The sequence below is a fragment of the Protopterus annectens genome, chromosome 12.part0, assembly GCF_019279795.1.
Source record: "Protopterus annectens isolate FY-2018-M chromosome 12.part0, PAN1.0, whole genome shotgun sequence".
NCBI classification, from domain to species: domain Eukaryota; kingdom Metazoa; phylum Chordata; order Ceratodontiformes; family Protopteridae; genus Protopterus; species Protopterus annectens.
Window position 1 is genome coordinate 21147326 of NC_056746.1, and position 21569 is coordinate 21168894.

A 21569-nucleotide genomic window follows, 5' to 3' on the forward strand; every position below is an offset into this window, starting at 1 on the left:
CCTTAAAACACACACACACCTATCTTGCTTATATTCACCTTTTCAATATATTGGGATCATTCTTCTGTACAGCAATATATGCATCATAAAAAAACTAATATATCAACCCAACTTTCTGTTTTTTTGTATTCATAAATGTTTGTTTTCTCTTCATGCTGCTATCAATCTGATGTTATTAACTGTATTTATAATCTGACTGTCCAATGTTCTTACTCTAACTTTTATATCTGAATTTAAGCTCTAAATCTCCATCCTTCTGCAATGACTATATTCCTTACCAATGTTCACTTTCACAATGCGTACATACCTGATTATTATTTGTATTTATCTTTGCAATACTTGCTTTTCATTTCAGATATTAATTCATCTCTCTGTAATCTCATTTAACTTTCTTGGAGATTTTCCCCTTGGGTCTCTGCTGAAAAACCTCAGTTCTGCCCAGTTGAACTTTCCTAGTAAACAAATGTCAATAAATAAATAAACGTCTGTCTCCTTAAGGTATTCTGATTTCCTCCTTCCTGCCAAAACATGATGCATTAGGATCTAATTTAAATTATCCCTGCATGCAGTATTTACTGTTGCCCTTCTGGTCTGGGCTATGGCTGGAAGTGATCTGCAAGTATTACTCCACCTACCCGGTTTAGCAAATAATAACAAAAGCCCTTTCAGAACTAAGTGGGATACTGTGTGAGCAATGCCATTTCTAAGGAGAGGCCTGAGATTATTATCATTATTGAGCATTTTAAGGTATTTCAACACTTTTATGTGGGTTGTGAAATGCATACTGTGCCAAGGTATGAGAATTAACTAGGCAATGGATTGCAACAAATCAGAGGAGGTACAGGAGGCGAATGGAAGCCCTTGAAGGCAGAAACAGGTGATATGAGAAGAAAATGTATAATGGACTTTACAAAACATTAATGCTTCTTTTGGTGTTCCAGTGTCCCCATAACCAACTCCTCCCCAATGACTCATTTGACCTGCATTGCCTGGCATCCAAGGATATTGGTTATGGGAGGTGAGAGTTAGGGGCGGTCATGAGTAAGAAGATTTTGCAAGGTTTCATGTTTCAAATGAGCATGCTTCAGAGTAGCATGGTCTGCTTAGTGTTGTCTGCAGCATCTCCCTAATACTGCGATGTCTGTAGAGTACTAAACTTACCAAGGCAGGACAATACTTTACTTCATTTTTAGCATGCATTTGACAAAATATAAGCTAAAAAATACAGATATTGTTTTGATTCCAATATATAGTAACAGCATATATTCCTCATACCTAATCTGAAATCATAATTTCAGCAGAAAAAAAGGTACAGAGTGGTACGGGGGGGGGGGGGGTATGGTGGTGGTTGAAGGCTCAGTTGAGGGGTACCCACCAAAATGTCTCAAAGTGGTCCAACAGAAAACTGCTAAGGCTGGCTCCATTTCTGAAAGTTAATTTGTCATATAAAGACTCCTGTCACAATAATTTAATTTGTAGACATGCACTACATTACTGTACCTTAATAACATTATTTCCAGGATGTTTTTCAGCAAGCATTTTCTCACCATCGTTATGAAGTTTGGTTATGGCTGCTTCTTTGACTTGCAGCTTATTCTTAATGAAGTTCTGCAAAGTAAGAACATAAAACAGGAATAAAAAGTCATAATCAAACCAGTTAGCTTAACCCCCTATACGTGCGCGTGCTCAGACACACACACACACACACACACACACACACACACACACACACACACACACACACACACACACACACACACACACACACACACACACACACACACACACACACACACACACACACACACACACACACACACACACACACACACACACACACACACACACACACACTCATGCATGCATGCACAGACACACATGCCTGCACACTCTCGCGCACATGCACACACATACATAGTGCAAGAGACTGCTTAGAGGGCTTTTCTCAGTTGCAGATGATTTTCACTTATATTATACAGTAACATTTACTTTTCTCTAATGGCAGTCTGAATGTCACTCTAATTTCGGAATGCCAACATAGTGTAGGGCAGAGCTAAAATGTTAATGAATGAAGGGAAAGACTAACATTGTCAGAGGATGAAGTTTGCCATTTAGCCATCGTCAAAGATCAATGTGGGAAACTTCTTCATATCCTTTCTGACACTGTGATAGATTCTCTGTGCAGATGTGAAAAATGAAGCTATATTCAGAGCAATGTGACACAGCAATGTTTTATTTGCATTGTGTGTGTGTGTGTGTGTGTATTTATCTACCCATCTCTCTCTCTATATATAGTGAGAGAGAGAGCAAAAGATAAAAACACACATACCTTATATATATATATATATATATATATATATATATATATATATATATATATATATATATATATATATATATATATATATATGTACAGATGTTCATACATACAAAAATATTCACTTTTTTATTTTATTTTATTTATTTAACATGCGGTGGTGGTGCTGCGGTAGTGTTGTCGCCTCACAGTTAGATGTTGCCCGTTCGATTCTCAGTTAGAGCGTCTTCTGTGTGGCAACATGCGTGAATGGGCATTCCTTCATTGAAGGTTGTGCGTTAGGCCCGGCAAGCCAGCACGTAAAAATCTACTACCAATCATTAGTGGACCGGAGTTCCACTGTGGCGACCCCTAACCAGGAAAAGCCGAAAGACACAAACAAACAATTTAACATTTGTTAACCGGGAAAGTCGGACTTGGAACATAACCAATTTTCAGCGGAGGCCCTGGGAGAAACTTTCCAGATGCATGTCTTCAAATATGAGAGGAAACTGGAACACCCACAAAAACCCACATGAAAGCAGGAAGGACATGCAGATTCCACACAAAAGGCACGCCAGCCAAAAATTGAACCGGAGAGCCTCTTGTTGTGAGGCGACAATGCAACAGCTGCACCACTGCGCCATCCGGTGTACATAACAGCCATACATATATGTATATGTATATGGATGTGTTTCTGTGTGTGTGTGTGTGTGTGTGTGTGTGTGTGTGTGTGTGTGTGTGTGTGTGTGTGTGTGTGTGTGTGTGTGTGTGTGTGTGTGTGTGTGTGTGCATGAGCATCTAAATATCTATATATAAAGTGTGTGTGCATATATTTGGTTCTCCTGCATTTGACCTAATGTATGTATGTTTGACAAACGCATGGGTATGATTTAATGTTGACAGTGTGGATGGCTGAATGGTGGATATATTGATGGTGTGGATGGCCAAATGTTGGATATGTCAATGGTACAGAATGTTGATACAGGCAAGTGGGGTTGGGGGGTGAGAACTTGTGTGTGTGTGTGTGTGTGTGTGTGTGTGTGTGTGTGTGTGTGTGCCTGCGCATGTATGTGAGTTAGGGTTAGGGTGGGAATGAGTAAAGGATGGGTGTTGTGTGCTTGTGTGTTAGTTTATGTATTTTAGGGTAAGGATTAGGTGAGGGGCTAGATGTAGTGTTTGTGTGCCTGAGTGTGTCTTGTGTAGTGGCAGTTTTATGGGAAGCTTTTAATGACCTTAAGGTGTAGGGTTAGGGTTGAGGAAGGAGCAGCATTAGTGTTAGTATACACACACGTACATGCACAAACATATACACACACACACACACACACACACACATATATATATATATATATATATATATATGTGTGTGTGTGTGTGTGTGTATGTGTTGTGATGACCCACCATTGGGCCATTTATTTATTTTATTTGTTTATTTATTGATATTTGTTGACTGGGAAAGTCCACTGGGCCTCAAGGGACCCATTTTCAGTGGAGGCCTTGGGAGAAAAGCTCCAAAACAGAAAATATGTCTAAGACATCAGCTTGAATGCAGTAGTCACATTAATGTTATACATATTACAAATGAAACAGATATGCTAAGCAGTTACACTTAAACAGCAGAGAAATTAAATACAGTCCAATAATTAAAAAAAATGTTAGAGCAAATTCCATTTTTCAAGTTACCAAAAGTCAAAGTAGATAAGACTAGAGAAGAAGAATAAGTAGAGAAAAAAATTACTGCAAATTTTAAATTTGTGAAGTATTTATAGGGCATTGAGGCCAAAAATAGGAATGTTTAAGGAGTTTGATTATGTGGTTACAGGGACATTTGTTGTTGTTGGGAAAGTGTTCTTTCAGAGCAGATTTAAATGTTTTTATAGACTCAAGTTTGGATAATAGAGTGAGGGAGTGCATTCCAAAGTTTGGCAATGGCATAGGAATATAGACATTAGGGTAAGTAATCAAGGAGCCTCAGTCCTTACCATTGTCACCTGTGAGGGGGGATTTTCACTGGGAGGATGACAGGTACACACACCACACACAGTATTTCCAGATGTAGCTCTCTGCATCAAGTGCAAGTTCCCTTAGGAGCACACAGAGACCACAATCAGTCCAGGGCTGAATTCTCCCTCTTTCTCCAGATCCCCATTAAGACTCCCCACTGGCACAGCTATAAAGTTGAGTTCTCAGCTGAGTGACCAAGCCAAAACCTCCAGCACTCTCTCTGTCCAACCAGAGCTTTGTGTCCCTGCCCAAGTAGCTAACACACACACTCTTTGAGGTTTGATTTACATACATCTACAGACCTGGGAAAGGCTGATACAGGTTTGCTAGCTATGCCCCTTTCTGCCCAGACTATAAGGTAGTTTCCACTGCCATTAGTTACTCCTTATCAGCTACTTTAGAGCCCTTAGCAAAGGTTGTCCAATTTTCCTGTGTAAAATTAATACTAATACAAATGGTAGTCTGACCAAGAGCAAGGCTATTAGGAGTGGCCCACATAGTGTCACCAAATAAATATACAAGTACTCTCAAAATTTAAATATCTCTAAACATCAGCCACAATGAAAGGTTTAAATATATTTAATAATAAATAATAAAAGAATAATAAAATACTCAGTATATATTCACAGTGACATCAGAATTCAAAACCACAGGAAATATTTAAAATAACACTGCAGTACAGGTTTACACAAATAAAGAAAAATATCTAAACTTAGCTTCGCTATATTTCTGACTGAACCTAAGAGAATTATACTGTTCCCTAGAAACATACTTACTATATAACAAGGCAGATGTGGTGAATGGTTCTTCTTCTTGTTGTCAGGTCCAAAGACAGAATGCAGAATTCTCTGTCTCACTGAGAGTCTTCTCAGAATAATGTCTAAAATATTACTCCTGGGCTAGATTGCGGAATGATATAATTTCTGGTCATCTGATTTCTAGTTCACAGGCAAAACTCCCATTGCTGAAGTTGCCAGCATTGAGGATCTACCTGTAAAAATACTCATACAAGGCCTTTTGCTCACATTTTTGGCAGACGCTGGAAGTCATTAAACAACTGCATTCCTTCATGCTTTCAGAGTAGTGATTTGTTCATCCCAAAGACAATGCAGAAAGTTTCCTGGTGCAGACTCTATGCCTCTAGCTGCATTGAAAACTTGAGAGAGAGCCTCTTTATGGCATAGCCTATCAAGTGATTTAATTTAAAATATTTTTCTAAAGTTTGCTGGACTGAGGTTAACCCACCAGTTTCCTCTGTTAACATATACATTTAAACATTTACAATAGTGCATGCACATTTCTGTTTTCTTCCAGTAGGGCACACTGTGGCTACATTTTAAGCACAAGCACTTTACAAATACCCTTTCAACACAAACATCTGTACAGAGCAGTTTGATATACACATGCATACAGTTCCAATACATTGGTAAACAAACATCTTGCATAAATTACTTTGATATTCACAAATGACATACAATTATTTACAAACTTCCAGCTAGCTGTGCTGACAGTACCTCCTTTTGTCACATATGTATATACCTACACATACACCTATGCATGCATCTATCTTTATATAAGCTGATTTTACCTCATGTTGCCACTGACGACTGTGGTAATTAAGGTTCTGGTCACTCCAGTCATACATCATGTTCTCATTCATCTGGTCATCTGTCCAGTAGAGTTCGTTGGTACAGCAGCTCATGTAGTCTCTCAGAGAACTAAGATCATGCTGCCGCTGCTTTGATGCCGACTGCAAAAGATTGCGAGATGGTTAATGAGCAAATGTTAGTCATTGCTTCCTCATAGTTAGATGTCTCCTGGTATTCAGCTTGAAAATGATGACACATTGAACAAAATGCTGTATTTTTAAACTTTCTTCGCTGTCTTATGTCATAAACTAAGCTGCAGAATGTCTGAACTTATTTAGCCATCCCTGATTTTAGCGTTTATGTTTTGTTCCCTAATACTTTGCTAGGAAATATATATTTATGCTACACATTTTGTTTGTATTATTATGTACAGCACCAAGGGTCTAAGAATAAACAGCAAAATATCAACATTTTGTAATAGAACACATAGAGTAATTTAACTTTTATATTACTTGGTATTGTGCACTTTATTTAAGGGTGAATTAGAAATGCTAGCTTTGCTGCCTCACAACACTTGAACTCCCATTTGCTATCTGGGGCACCTTCTGTTTAGGGTTTGCTTGTTCTTCTTGTGACAGTAGATTCTTATTAGGGTTTCCAGTTTGCACCCACATCCTAAAGATGTGCAGGCAATTGGATTGGTGAGATTTGAAATGGCCTTCTTGGGTGTGTGTGTGCGTGTGTGTGTGTGTGTGTGTGTGTGTGTGTGTGTGTGTGTGTGTGTGTGTGTGTGTGTGTGTGTGTGCACTCATGTGTGCATGAGCGTGTCCTACAGTAGAATGGAATCCCATTCAGAATTAACTTATTGCCTTATGCCAGTTGCTTACAGATATAACATGGCTCCCCAGTAGTAGACAGATATAACATGTACTCCCCAGTAGTAGACAGATATAACATGTACCCCCCAGTAGTAGACAGATATAACATGTGCTCCCCAGTAGAAAACAGATATAACATGTACTCCCCAGTAGAAAACAGATATAACATGTGCTCCCCAGTAGTAGACAGATATAACATGTGCTCCCCACTAGTAGACAGATATAACACGTACTCCCCAGTAGTAGACAGATATAACATGTGCTCCCCAGTAGTAGACAGATATAACATGTGCTCCCCAGTAGTAGACAGATATAACATGTGCTCTCCAGTAGTAGACAGATATAACATGTACTCCCCAGTAGTAGACAGATATAACATGTGCTCCCCAGTAGTAGACAGATATAACATGTACTCCCCAGTAGTAGACAGATATAACATGTGCTCTCCAGTAGTAGACAGATATAACATGTACTCCCCAGTAGTAGACAGATATAACATGTGCTCTCCAGTAGTAGACAGATATAACATGTGCTCCCCAGTAGTAGACAGATATAACATGTGCTCTCCAGTAGTAGACAGATATAACATGTGCTCCCCAGTAGTAGACAGATATAACATGTACTCCCCAGTAGTAGACAGATATAACATGGCTCCCCAGTAGTAGACAGATATAACATGTACTCCCCAGTAGTAGACAGATATAACATGGCTCCCCAGTAGTAGACAGATATAACATGTACTCCCCAGTAGTAGACAGATATAACATGGCTCCCCAGTAGTAGACAGATATAACATGGCTCCCCAGTAGTAGACAGATATAACATGTACTCCCCAGTAGTAGACAGATATAACATGGCTCCTCAGTAGTAGACAGATATAACATGTACTCCCCAGTAGTAGACAGATATAACATGTACTCCCCAGTAGTAGACAGATATAACATGTACTCCCCAGTAGTAGACAGATATAACATGGCTCCCCAGTAGTAGACAGATATAACATGTACTCCCCAGTAGTAGACAGATATAACATGGCTCCCCAGTAGTAGACAGATATAACATGTACTCCCCAGTAGTAGACAGATATAACATGTACTCCCAGTAGTAGACAGATATAACATGTACTCCCCAGTAGTAGACAGATATAACATGTGCTCCCCAGTAGTAGACAGATATAACATGTGCTCCCCAGTAGTAGCAGATATAACATGTGCTCCCCAGTAGTAGACAGATATTACATGTGCTCTCCAGTAGTAGACAGATATAACATGTACTCCCCAGTAGTAGACAGATATAAGCTAAGCTCTCTCAAATCAGTACTGGCATAACCAGTCAGGAGGAAAAGGAAACCACACTCACTACAATTCCAGTCTCACATAGACCTACCATGACAGCAAACCAAACACATAATCACACAAAAACATACTCGGAGGCTCTAAATAAAGATCTGCCTAAGCAGCAGAGACCTCCAAAGCAGACACCCAAGCAACAGCTACCCCAAAACAAAACATGTGCAACACATATCTCACAAAGCCAGTGTGCCGAACAGTCACAGCCCTTAAGACTAAACAACACACCTGATACACTTGTAATAGGTGACTCTATCATCAGGCACACTGACATCCCACTCACCAGGCTGAACAAGGAGAGGGTCACGGTGAGCAGCCTGTCGGGCACTAGGATCCGCCACATAACACAAGCACTCAGGTCACTCCAAGGCAAGTACAAATATGACTCAGTCATTGTCCATGCTGGTGTGAATGACCTGAGACGTACCTCCCTGGACTACATGAAAAGAGACATAAAGGAGCTCTCTGAGCATGTAGCCCAGGCTGGTATGACCCTGACCTTGAGTAGCATCTTACCCTCACCAAGAATGATGCCACAGTATGAAGACAAGATGATCAATTTCAACAATTGGCTTAAGTACTGGTGTCATTCAAAGGGGATCCAATGCCTGTCAGCTTGGGATGATATGCTCGACAAGCCACGATGCTTCGCTAGGGACGGCTTGCACCTGTCACCCCTGGGCTTTTGGATATTGGCAAAGGCTCTTGCTACCCCCATAGTGCCTTTTTAGGCAAGGCTCAAAAGACAAACCCATCTCCATAGGTATCACAAGGGATAAGAAACTAAGAGTAATGCTACTCAACGCCAGAAGTCTAAACCTCAAGAAGCACGACGAAACTCTCCTTAGCATGGAGAACATCGATATCTGTGCAGTAACAGAAACCTGGTTCAGGGCTCCCGAGAGCACCCCAGCACTACCAGGTTATACCTCATACCATGCTTTTCGGCCCAAAACTTGGACCGAACCACAAAAGGAGGGGGAGTATCGATATTCATCAAAGATACCCACACCTCCAGGTTGGTGGCAAAGCACGAAGCATCAGAGACTATCCATGTGCAACTAACAGTGGGTAAAACTGCCTTCCAGTTTATAGCCTGCTACAGACCACCCTCCCAAACCCAGGATCCCCACTTGGCCTTTCTGAGAACACTGGAAAATATGAAGGTCTCTCCAAACACCATTATATTGGGCGACTTCAACTACCCAAACATAGACTGAGAGCATTACTCTAGCTCCAACACCCTAGCCCAAAGGTTCCTAGAATTTATAAACTCAAATGCTATGGAACAACTTGTTACCACTCCCACAAGAGGGGAAAACATACTGAACCTGATCATCACCAACATGGGGACTCTATTCTCCAGACCAGAAGTGTATCCCTCACTGGTAAGATCAGACCATAAACTAATCTCATTGGATATTCACATCCCGACCCCACCCCCTGCCCAGAAAACCACAGTGAAAAACTTCTCTAAAGCAAATTTCACACTCCTCAAAACCGAGGTGGAATCCTTCAAAGCCCCCGGGCCTGTGGAAAATACGGCCCAGACCGCAGAATCCTTTATAAATGCATTCTATGAACACCTTCAGGAATGCATGGATCATGCGATCCCAAATAAAACCAAGACCCAATCCTCCAAAGGCAGACGTCCTGTCTGGTGGACCCCAGCCATAAACAAACTATACAATAGAAGGAGGAAGCTACTAAATGATAGAGCAAAATCCCAAAAGGGAAGGCATCACTGATCAGTATTAGCAAAAAACTACGGGCACTCAGAAAATTGTCTAAGGCCAGCTTCGAGAGAAGAATTGCACAGGACACTAAGGATAATCACAAGGCTTTCTTTAGTTATGTTAGGAACCTGGGTGGTAATTCCCAGATATGCTCAGAATTAGTCCAAAATGACAAAAAATACACTGAACCCACAGACATTGCCAACATCCTAGCTGACAGGTTCAGCGCAAACCCCCTCCCCACCAAAAGGGCAAATATCTATCCCAGCAGAGTGCTGCCCCCCTGACATCTCAGATGCTCAGGTAAGAGCTGCCCCCTCCAAAGCAAAAAACACAGCATCAATGGGACCAGACGGTGTCCCGGGCTGCATCCTACATGAACTCCAAGAAGAGCTAAACCCAAACGTAAAATTACTGTTCAATCTCAGCCTTACTACAGGATATGTGCCCAAAGAGTGGCGTACAGCAACAGTGGTCCCTCTCCATAAAGGTGGTGCCTCAACGGATCCTGGAAACTATCGCCCCATAAGCCTGACTAGCTTGGTCTGCAAAGCTATGGAAAGGATCATCATGGACCTCATAAATAAAGATATTGGGGACCTACAGACACTGGATCCTACCCAGTTCGGCTTTGTTAAGGGCAGATCCTGCCTCTTAAACCTGGTTGATTTCTTTGAAACAGTCACCAAGGCCATTGACGAGGGGAAGGTGGTCCACACAGCCTACCTGGACCTCGCAAAAGCCTTCGATACAATACCCCACTGGCATTATAGATAAGCTCACCAGCTTAAATATAAACCCCTATGTCACTAGATGGATTGCAAACTGGCTCAAGGACAGAACCCACATGGTTAGAATTGCTGGAGCCATGTCAGACTCCAAACCAGTTACAAGTGGTGTCCCACAAGGCTCAGTCCTGGGACCTCTCTTGTTCAGTATATATTTCTCGGAGGTACAGGCCAACATGGAAGGACTGTGGCTGACCAAGTTCGCAGATGACTGCAAACTGGGTGCCATAATAGACTCTCCAGCCGACACAAGCATCCTCCAAAAGGGCCTCATAGAAACAGACAACTGGTGCCAGAGCCATGGCCTCAAGCTAAATGCCAAAAGTGTATAGTCATCCCCTTTGGCAAAAACAAAGTGCCCACAAATTACCACATAGGTGGTAATCCATTAAGTACAGAAGAAGTAATTAGGGACCTGGGGACCCAAGTTGATAGCAATCTCTCATTTGACAACCACGTGGCCAAAGTGGTTAGAAAAACATTTTATATAGCCCACCTAATCATGAAGGGATTCACATCTAGTTCAGGGGAGGTCATCGTGCCTCTTTACTCATCCCTCATCAGGCCCATAATTGAGTACAATGCCCCTTTTGGGATGTACCTTACCAGACACCTGCAACAACTGGAAAGACCCCAAAAGTACCTCACCAAGAGGATCAAAGGGCTCAAACAGATGCCATATGCTGCCCGGTTAAAGAAACTCCAGCTCTACTCAGTGGCATACCACCTGTTCAGAGGCGATCTGTGCCTGACGTATAAAGCCATGTCCAACCCGGAATTAATGGACATGCTGCATTTCAGAAAATCCAAATCCCATCGAGCTACGCGCTCGAGAGACTTGAACCTCAGCACTGAAATAAATAGGACATGCTGGAGGGACAGATTCATAACCCAGAGGCTCCCTTCACTCTGGAATAAAATCCCAGTCCAGGTTAGGCAGAGTCCCTCATTGACTCTCTTCAAGAGGAATCTTGATGAGTGGATGGGAGATCGTAGGTTTACCCTGGGTATCACTTTTGTGTCACTGTTAGACAGAGGCACAGTATACTAACCTCGAAAAAGGGCATAGAAAAATTTATTTAAAATGGGTGGCGAAAGCCAAACACATTCTGGCTAGGCTTATAATAGCCCTAGGGCAGATAGCCTAGTATGAACCTATGAACCTATGAACCTATGTACTCCCCAGTAGTAGACAGATATAACATGTACTCCCCAGTAGTAGACAGATATAACATGTACTCCCCAGTAGTAGACAGATATAACATGTACTCCCCAGTAGTAGACAGATATAACATGGCTCCCCAGTAGTAGACAGATATAACATGTACTCCCCAGTAGTAGACAGATATAACATGTGCTCCCCAGTAGTAGACAGATATAACATGTACTCCCCAGTAGTAGACAGATATAACATGTACTCCCCAGTAGTAGACAGATATAACATGTGCTCTCAGTAGTAAACAGATATAACATGTGCTCCCCAGTAGTAGACAGATATAACATGTACTCCCAGTAGTAGCAGATATAACATGTACTCCCCAGTAGTAGACAGATATAACATGTACTCCCCAGTAGTAGACAGATATAACATGTACTCCCCAGTAGTAGACAGATATAACATGTACTCCCCAGTAGTATAGACAGATATAACATGTACTCCTCAGTAGTATAGACAGATATTACATGTACTCCCCAGTAGAAGTAGAGAAAATGAAAGAACAGAAGCACCATGTAAGTTAATTGACTTCCCAGATTTACACACTTTGCAATTAAACACTGTAGAAAGAAAAATGTTGGACTTCTGATGCCGTGGACGTCTGATGCCATTCCATGCCTCATTTCTGTCATGGACTTTTGATGCCATTCCATGCCTCATTTCTGTCATGGACGTCTGATGCCATTCCATGCCTCATTTCTGTCATGGACGTCTGATGCCATTCCATGCCTCATTTCTGTCATGGACGTCTGATGCCATTCCATGCCTCATTTCTTTTCTAAGCTTTTAACACATCTTTTCAGTGTTGTTCTAAGTGGCACGGCTATACGGAAGAAACTGGACCTTTTTGCTCATGGCATCAAAATATGAAGCAGGCTGTATAAAGGATAGAATGTATCTGACAATTGGTGGAACTGATGCCTAAAATATGATGGCTTAAATAAAATTAACATATATGCATCTGGAAACAATGACCTGCAAAAGGAGTTTGCAGTAGGAGAAAAGTAGTTGTAGAAATAAAATAGAAAGGAAACAAGGGGACTTTTCTCAGGTGGTCTAAAGGCAAGCAGGTCGTTTGACAAAGTATCAAAGAAAGCAGGAACAAAATGCCACAGATGCCACTAGTTCTACAAAACCACACTGTTTAAACTGTTAGTAAGTGGAAAAGATTAAATTCCCCCATCCAGCAGTTGTAGTCATGTGGCTTTGTACACTTCAGTTCTTGTGAGCAATAATACTTCTCAACCTCTTAGTGCAAGATCCAGGTACAAAACCACCCATCCAAAAAAATAAAATAAAATAAAAAAAGGGACAAATGCCTATAATTTAAAGATGTTTCATCTTTATTTAGACAGTTGCTATAATACCATTTTTCTGCAGTCACATGTGTTTTCTGAGCCTACGGTAAAGTCCTGTAAGGTCATACTGTTTAAGGTGAGCAAACAAGTTGCTTTCATCCACAAACAACAACAACCCAAGTCAGGAGTTATAGCCACCTTGCTTTGTAAACTACATTTGAATGTGATTAAAAAAATGATACCTCTCAACCTCCTAGTCCAATAATCAGAGTCAAAATGAAAATATAATGAGGGACAAATGGCCCAAATCAGGGACAAAATTTAAATAAGGCTCTTGTATACTTATAAAGTAGATAGAATAGCAGTTTTTGCATTACCATGTATTTTATCATTCTATTGTAAAGTATTTTCCAACTTATTTCAGAGAGATGCACACTAATCATTCAATGCCAAATAATTTAAACTGATTAAAAAACAACAGGGTGAGTTACTGTCAAATACAAATGACCCTCATCCCCACTCAGCAGTTATGGACATTTTGCTTTGTACATCTCATTCAGTTATGATAAAAAATTAAACCTCTCTTAGGTCATAGATATATACTAGGCTAACAACCACTAAGTTCTTTATAAGCCTAGCCATGCATCCCAAATGTATCCTGCAATTTGTTGTGCCATAAAGGTAATTTAAGGGGTGTTTGTAAGCTAGGGCATGCATTACAGGCTGTCTCTGTCCATTACAGACAAAAGTGCTGGACTGGGGGTGAATTTCTGATTTCCCATCCACTGACCCAGGTTACGCTTGAATAGGACAAGAGAAGAGCTCTGTTTCAAATGGATGGGAAGCCAAAGGCATTCTCTGAGACACATACCTGTCCCTTCAACATGTCCTATTTATGTTGCAAGCAAGGTTTACATCCCTAGATCAAGTGGTTCTGATGTTATTGGTTTTGTGGATATACAAAAGATCCATCAGAGCAGGATCCAAAGATACCCTGTATGCCAGGCATAGACCGCATCTCAACAGTCTGTAAAAACAAAGTATAGAGAAAGAGCTTTGAGGAAATATGCATAAGACATTTTGCTCTGTATTCTTTTTGTGAATAACTTCTGTGGATGTTCCAGTTGCTGTATGTGTCTAGTCAGGTACATACTAAAGGGGGTGTTGTACTCAATGATGGACCTGATAAGGGCTGAATGCAGAGATACGATGACCTCTTCGGATCTAGATGCCATGACCTTGCTTATAAGTTGAGCAGTGTAGAATGATTTCCATATTACCTTAGATACCTGCTGGTCGAAGTGTAGGTTACTGTATACATATGTCTTCAAATCCCCAACTACTGATTCTAATCTCAGAGGCGTGTTATCAATTAGAAAGTTTCCAGTGGTGTCTGACTTCCCAAAAGGTACTATAATGCATTTCTTGGCACTTATTTAAGTTGTGTCACTAGTTATTTGTCTGTGTTATTCCTTCTTGTAGGATGTTTGTGTCTTGTGGTGATTATATGATTGCTCCCTGTTGGAAATCATCTGAAAACTTGGTCAGCTAGAGGCCCTTGACACTGGCCTTGATTTCTAAGAAGTAAATGCCAAAAAAGGAAAGGACATAGCACAGAGTCCTGAGAGACTCCACTGGTGATTGGCTTCTTCCTGGAGGTGGTCTCCCCTATCGTAACTTCTTGTGTCCTATCTGAGAGCCAGCTCGCTATCCAGTGTGTAACATAAAGGTTTATGTCTAATTTCATGAGGTTGTTTACAATGCCTGAGGAGGGTATTTTATCAAATGTCTTTGCCAGGGCAAGGTTGGGAGTATCGTCATCCATTGCCTTGGCAACTTTTCCAAAGAAGTCCACCTGGTTGAGCAGACATGATCTGCTATTGACAAAGCCATACTGGTTTGGATCCAGTTTCTGATGGTTTGCTATTTCATTATTAACCATTTGCATGATGATTCTTTCTATGGCTTTGCATGAAAGAGTAGTCAGACTTATGGGTCAGTAGCTCCCAGGGTTTGTTGATGGATTGCCATTTTGCAGACAGATGACCATTGTACTCCTCCATTTGCATGGCATAAAGCCTGTTTAGAGGCTGTGGTTAAATAGAGACTTCAGTGGTCTCGACAAGTCAGGTTTTGGGTTATACTGGAGTTATCCTGGGATAGTATCAAGACCCACTGATGCAGCGTTCTTAGTCTTAGAGAGCACACTGAGGACCTGTTCCCTAGTGATAGTGGGAAGGGGGTTATATTGGATGGTATTTCCTGGGAGGCAGCCATAGAAGAGAGGGGGTAAAATTGGACTTGAATTTATCAACCAGCAGATTTGCTATATCTTTCCTCTCCATGAATCAGGCTCCATTTACAACCAGTTCTGCACACCGTTGTGTGCTGCTTTTGAGATTTTGTGCATACTTAAAGAAAACCTTGTGGTTGTCCTTGGCCTGGGAAGCTATCTTTACCTCAACTTTGGCTTTGGTAGACTTTTCTTTTAATATTCAAAACAAATGTATTAAAAAACAAATCACTGCAACATTAGTTTTGCGTCAATTGATATTACAATTACAAATAAATAAGACAAAGCGTAGCCAAAATATTTCATTTACAATGTCATCTCAAATGTAGCATCAAACTTAATTACTTGTAGCACTTAAACATTCCGAAGTTCTCTTTCATCTCACTCTGATAGCATCTTCAAGTTGTAATAGCATGACTAGGAGTTTACTTCCTAATAAACACACACATACCTTTCCTCTCATCGTTTCCCTCTTAATACTCTTGGCTTTTCATAAATTTCCAACTTAAGGTCCTTTCCAAAGTGACCATTTCCTAGCTAAAATCTTGCCACCACTTACCCCCTTTACCCTTAGTTTCAGGTATTCTCACTTTTTTCATTATCCTTTGCAATATTTCCAGTTCAAGGGCAGCTTCATCCTTCCACTTTTTTTGTAATGGCTTTTTTAGCTATTATCATTACCAGGGACACTAGTGCCTTAAAATGTTTGGATCACTTGGTACTACTCCAGTTAAGTAATAACATCTCCTTAGTAATCATTACTTCTTCCTCTAAAAGTTCTTGCACCTGGTACTCCACATTCACAATGAAAGGCTTGATCCTTTTACAATCCCAAATTATATGATAACGGGGTACCTTCTCGATCCCTTCTACATCTCTAACACCTATCTGAAGTCTTTAGAAACTTCCTTCAGATTCTACTTGGGGTGTAAAAATAGTTATGCAGACATTTCCAGGCAAATTATGGAAATGTCTCGCCTTGGAAACATATCTGGGAACTTGGACTATCTGTTTCCAGTCATCCTCTGACACAGCTTTAGCTAAACTCTTACTCCAGTTAGCTTTTAACTTCTGATAACTCTGATTATTCATATCTGTCAGCGCCTTAGATAGCCTACTCAAAATGTTGCATTTTCTGTCCTTGCTTCTGTTAATATTTTTACAAAAGCTGTTTTTTTCTGTCTGCAGCATACATTTTTGTTTTATACTGACCTTAAACTCTATAAGCAAATCCACATATCCCAGCTAACCTCATTCAGTACAACAGACATCTTCCTTTGCTTCTACCCAGATTTTAAGCTTATCCTGTTGCAATAGCTGGTTCCAATTAATAGGTCCTTTACCTGTCCTTTTCCAAAGGGGTGAAGCCCTCAAGCACCCTTCTGGTCTCTTTCCTATGTCACTGTAGCCTATTGGTGCTAAAGCATAACTCCATGGATTAACTGTCTTCTCTTTTAGTAGTTTCCTCCCTTGCTTCCCTGAATATTTATGTCCCACTTCCCTAGAACTTGGATGGAAAACCTCACTCCAAAAATTGAGAGCTGAATACATTTTATTACTTGTCTGTCTCGTGAGCAGCATTTGCTTCAGATTTAAGTGTAATTTTGCATCTGTAGTAGGCACATTAATCGATATGTCTCCAAATCAGGCAACCCCAACCCTCCTTTATCTTCATGAAGCAGTATTTTAACCCACTCTACTCTTTCTTTTCTGCCACCGACAAGAAAGATTTTAGTTTCTTATTTAATCTCTTCCATATTAAGGAATTTGGTTGATACAAGTACTCCTGTCCAGCGTAGAGAACCAAAGGCACCAAAAACACCTTTATGGCCAAAATCTTTTCATCTTCTCCCATAAAGATCCTTCTCCACTTTTGTATTGTATCCAGCATTTTATGGGGTAGTTTCCTTCCACATTTTCTCAGCCACTTATTTCATATCCTGCTTTATCCAACCACCCTCCAAATATTTCAACTTTTCAGGACCTCATATAAAGGAGAAGCTCTGAACCAACTCATGTGTTGGTACATAATTTGTTAGTATCACTTTGGTTTTAGCTTCAGTTATTCTATACCCGAAAACTGTGCCAAACAAATGTATTTCTTGGTATAATAACTGAAGGTCCCTGTCCACATTAGTCAACTACAGAAGCATGTCATCTGCGAACAGTGCTATCTTTTCTTTAGTTCCTCCCCCAGAGATAGCCCTGAATTGTAGATTGTCTTACTCTCAAAGCTAGGGGCTCCAGATAAACTGCAAACAAGAGAAGGGAAATTCAGTACCCGTCCCTCATCTCCTTCCTTAGCTCCACTGGAGCTGAAAGCTTTCCCATGGCTTTCAGTATAGCATTGGATAACTGATAGATATTAGTTTTCACACTTTAAATTCTCCAAGTCTTTTGGGTTTCTAATACCATGATGGGAATGGACCCCATTCCTAAGTCAAAGTATGATTAATGTTCATGAAATTAGTATTATTTTAATCTTTGATGTTAGCCAGAAGTGCTCTTTGCAGCATTCACAATGACTCCTTCTATAATTCATTTGGAGTTACAGTACATGTACTGGTAACATATCTAAGTACAGCGGTAAATTCTTTTTTATAAGACCCATTGCTCCTTCTGCTATTGGAACTATCTTTCTTCCACATTGCACTTGTTTCTGGCTGCAAATCCTAGTATTTTATGACTTTGTGTTTCTCTGTACGTAAGACACAATAGTCACTGGGTGTAGCAATTATTTCAATGCTCAGTGATACTTTTGTCTTCTTTTCATGGACCACTATATCTGGTTTTCTTGCATCTATTTTTAAACTGTTGGTAATGGGTGATCTCAAGTGATATAAACTTCATCATTTCTATAATGCTTTGTGGCTCATGTTTCCAATGTTTTTCAGCTGCTTCAGTATTATAATGTTTGCACAATCCCCAGTGCAACAGTCTTGCCCCATTGGCATGCCTTTCAGTATACAGTTCTTCTGCCATTAGCACAGCACAACCAGCAACAAGATGTGTGACTGTTTCCAGTTCTGTTTTACAAAATCTACATTTGTCTGTTTCTCCCACATGTTCAATGCACTTTGTAAACCAATGTGTATGTAGTCCACTATCTTGGGCTGCCAATATTAACCTTTCATATTTTGGTTTAAATTAACCTTTCATTAACCATTACTGCTTTTGATCCTGAACAGCATGAGGTATTTCCAAGAGTTTTCTGTACTTGCAACAATATTTATGCATTTTCCACATTACTTGGGTTCTCATCTGATCCTCTATCGTATATTCTTTCTTTTGTTTTTTTGGCACATTCAGTTGCTAACTGATTTTTATCTACTTCTGGTTTAATTTCCATTCCTGCTTGACACTGATATGCATCTGCTAAATTAAGCAGGGAAGTCATGTTAACTTATTCTCCTCGTGTTTTAAAACGTTCACTATATTTGGGTCTTGTGAGGTCAGCGGATATGTTTGCAGTCCTATGATGTAATCAATTTTGAGGAGGCCCATACCTCCTTCAGAATGGGGAATATGTAGTCTTGTTATAACCTGTTCTTGTTGTTGTTGTTGTTGTGTCTTTCGGCTTTTCCCGGTTAGGGGTCGCCACAGCGGAACTCCGGTCCGCTAATGATTGGCAGTAGATTATTACGTGCCGATTTGCCAGCCCTGATGCACAACCTTCAACAAAGGTACGCCCATTCACACGTCTCCACACAGAAGATGCTCTAGCTGAGAATCGAACAGGACAACGTCTTACTGTGAGGCGACAACTCTATCGCAGCGCCACCACCGCAGTATAGTCTTGTTATAACCTGATTTTTATAAATCATTTGATAAGCATGAAACATCCTTCTAGTTTTCTTGTCCAACTGATCCAACACCTTTTGGGCCTGTCAATCACTCCAAAACTGTAAATTATGACAAAAAGAGCAGATTGGTTTATAGCTTGGATTTTGTTCCTAGATGTCAATACTGTTTTCAGTATTAATTTTAGTCTTCTAAAATATTCCTAAATTTTATTTGCATTTGTTCATGGTTTATCGTTGATCTTTCCTCATTTCCCAAATATTTATACATTCCCTCTTGCTCAAGTTCTTTTACATCACATTCCTGTCCCAAACTGATGTTTTCTTAGTGCTGCAGCTTTCTTTCTTTAAAGGTTGCTTTTGCACATTTATCAAGATTAAATTACATTCTTATATCATCTGAAAAAAAGTTATGACAGCTTGCAGTTATGCTTTCAGTTCCTCATCTGATGAACTATATAGTTTTAAATAATCAACAAAAAGAAGACGCAAAGCCTTTACACTTTGTGTTTTCTGGGAGCCAAATTGTAGCCATGGCCTAATCTGTTAAGTAGACAGCTTAATGGGTTAAGGGCAAGACAAAAGAACAGCAGTGACAGAGAGTCACCCTGGAATATCCCCCTTCGGATTTTTATCCCTGGAATAATAGTTTGACCTTTATCATGGCTTAACTGCAAAGTGGTTTGCCACTGTTTCATGGTTGATATAATGTAATCGATCAGTGTAGGGTGTATCTTATACATTTTAAGTACTCTTTTATCTATGAATGTGGGATACTGTCAGTTACTTTTTTGTACAATATCCCTGCCATGCTTAGATTCTCCTCATTTTTACAGTTCTCTATTATGATTTTATTTAACAAAAATGATTCTTTGTTCCATATGACTTTCTTTTGTTACCCTTTTGTTCTATTGTCATAATTGAGTCTTCTTCTAAATGTTGGAGTGGTTTTAATTGTTGTTTTGTTTCTGGATCTTCTTCTAAATGACCATAAACTCTGTTAGCATCAACTCTGGTGTATAGTGTATATGTTGTTGTAAGGCAAGTTACTGGTCTATAGTTTTTAGGATAGCTTGCAGGTTCGATCTTAAGTAGGAGTATTGATTTTCCTGTTGTTAACCAGGTTGGCATCTGTTCAGGTTGCGAAGATAAATAGTTCTTACTCATGGTTGAATCTTTATGTAAAGATGTTAATACTTTTAGCTAGAAGTTAGGTACTGCATCTGGGCCTGGGATTTTCCATTTGGGAGCTTTTCTTAACTTTGTTTCAGTTTCTCTGACCGTTACTTCATCCTATTTAATATCCTGTACATTTGAACTTCTGATTCTTTCTTTTACAACTTCTATCCATTCAGCATCTTTATTATGTTCCATAGGATCTTCATATATATTTCTCCAAAATGTACCTATTTATTCATTTTTCGGTGGTGTTCAATTTCTTTTGCCTTGTTTCCCAGTTCTCTATAAAATAATTTTTGGTCATCAATAAATTGGGTCTATATTAGTTCACCAAAGTCTAACTTCAGAAACACCTGTTCAGCGACCGCACTTTAATGAAAATCGTTTAATCGATTTGCTGAATCCATCAAGGGCAAGGAAATACTTGCCCTACAGCACAATGGACCACCACACAACTAAATTAAACCCCCCCACCCTCCTAACTATATATACCAACTCCGAAATCACACTACAGTGGAGAAAAAGGCAAAGTTGAGTAGATGGCCAACTACTTCTTTGCCCTTGGTACATTCAGCAAATAGCTGATGCAATTTTCGTTGAAGTATGGTCGCTGAATGGGTGTTGACTGAAGTTAGCTTTGGCGAACTAATATAAACCCCAATAAATTGCTTATTTTGTACTTTTCCTTTATATTTATCTGCATATCTCCTACATTTTTCTGCCATTGCTGATATTTTTAGTTATTTATTTGCGATAGTGCATGATAGATTGCGATCTGTTCTGATACTGCACGTTGTCTTTATCACATTTATCTTTCTGAGTATTTTTGTTGATCTGTACCCTCTTCTGTACTCTTCTAACAGTGAGCCTTCTTGTCTTATTTGCTTTACAGTTTTCTCTATTCAGTGCTTCCATGATGACATTTGATTTCTCCCCTTCCTTTCCCTTACTGCTCTGTATTTTTGTGGTAAGACTTTATCTGTTATTAATTTAGCTGCACAGTAATATATCCTATTTACTTATGTTATATCACACAAATTTCTATGAACAGTCCTGATTACAGTGTTCATTTGTTTTATCAATCTTGTAACTTTTTGGGTTTTATTGACTTTCTGTAGTCTATTTTTCATTAATCTTAAT

At 39.9% G+C, this 21569-nt stretch overlaps 1 protein-coding gene across 1 annotated transcript in view; it reads right to left on the reverse strand.

Annotated features, from left to right (window-relative positions):
- LOC122816337 (periplakin-like) overlaps positions 1-21569 on the reverse strand; it is a 416450-nt gene that overhangs the window by 253586 nt on the left and 141295 nt on the right. Inside the window, exons 5-6 of the mRNA XM_044089064.1 lie at positions 5892-6053; positions 1501-1608 (exon numbers count right to left, since the gene is read on the reverse strand). Of these exons, the coding sequence (XP_043944999.1) occupies positions 1501-1608; positions 5892-6053 (270 nt within the window). The remainder of the gene's footprint in view (positions 1-1500; positions 1609-5891; positions 6054-21569) is intronic.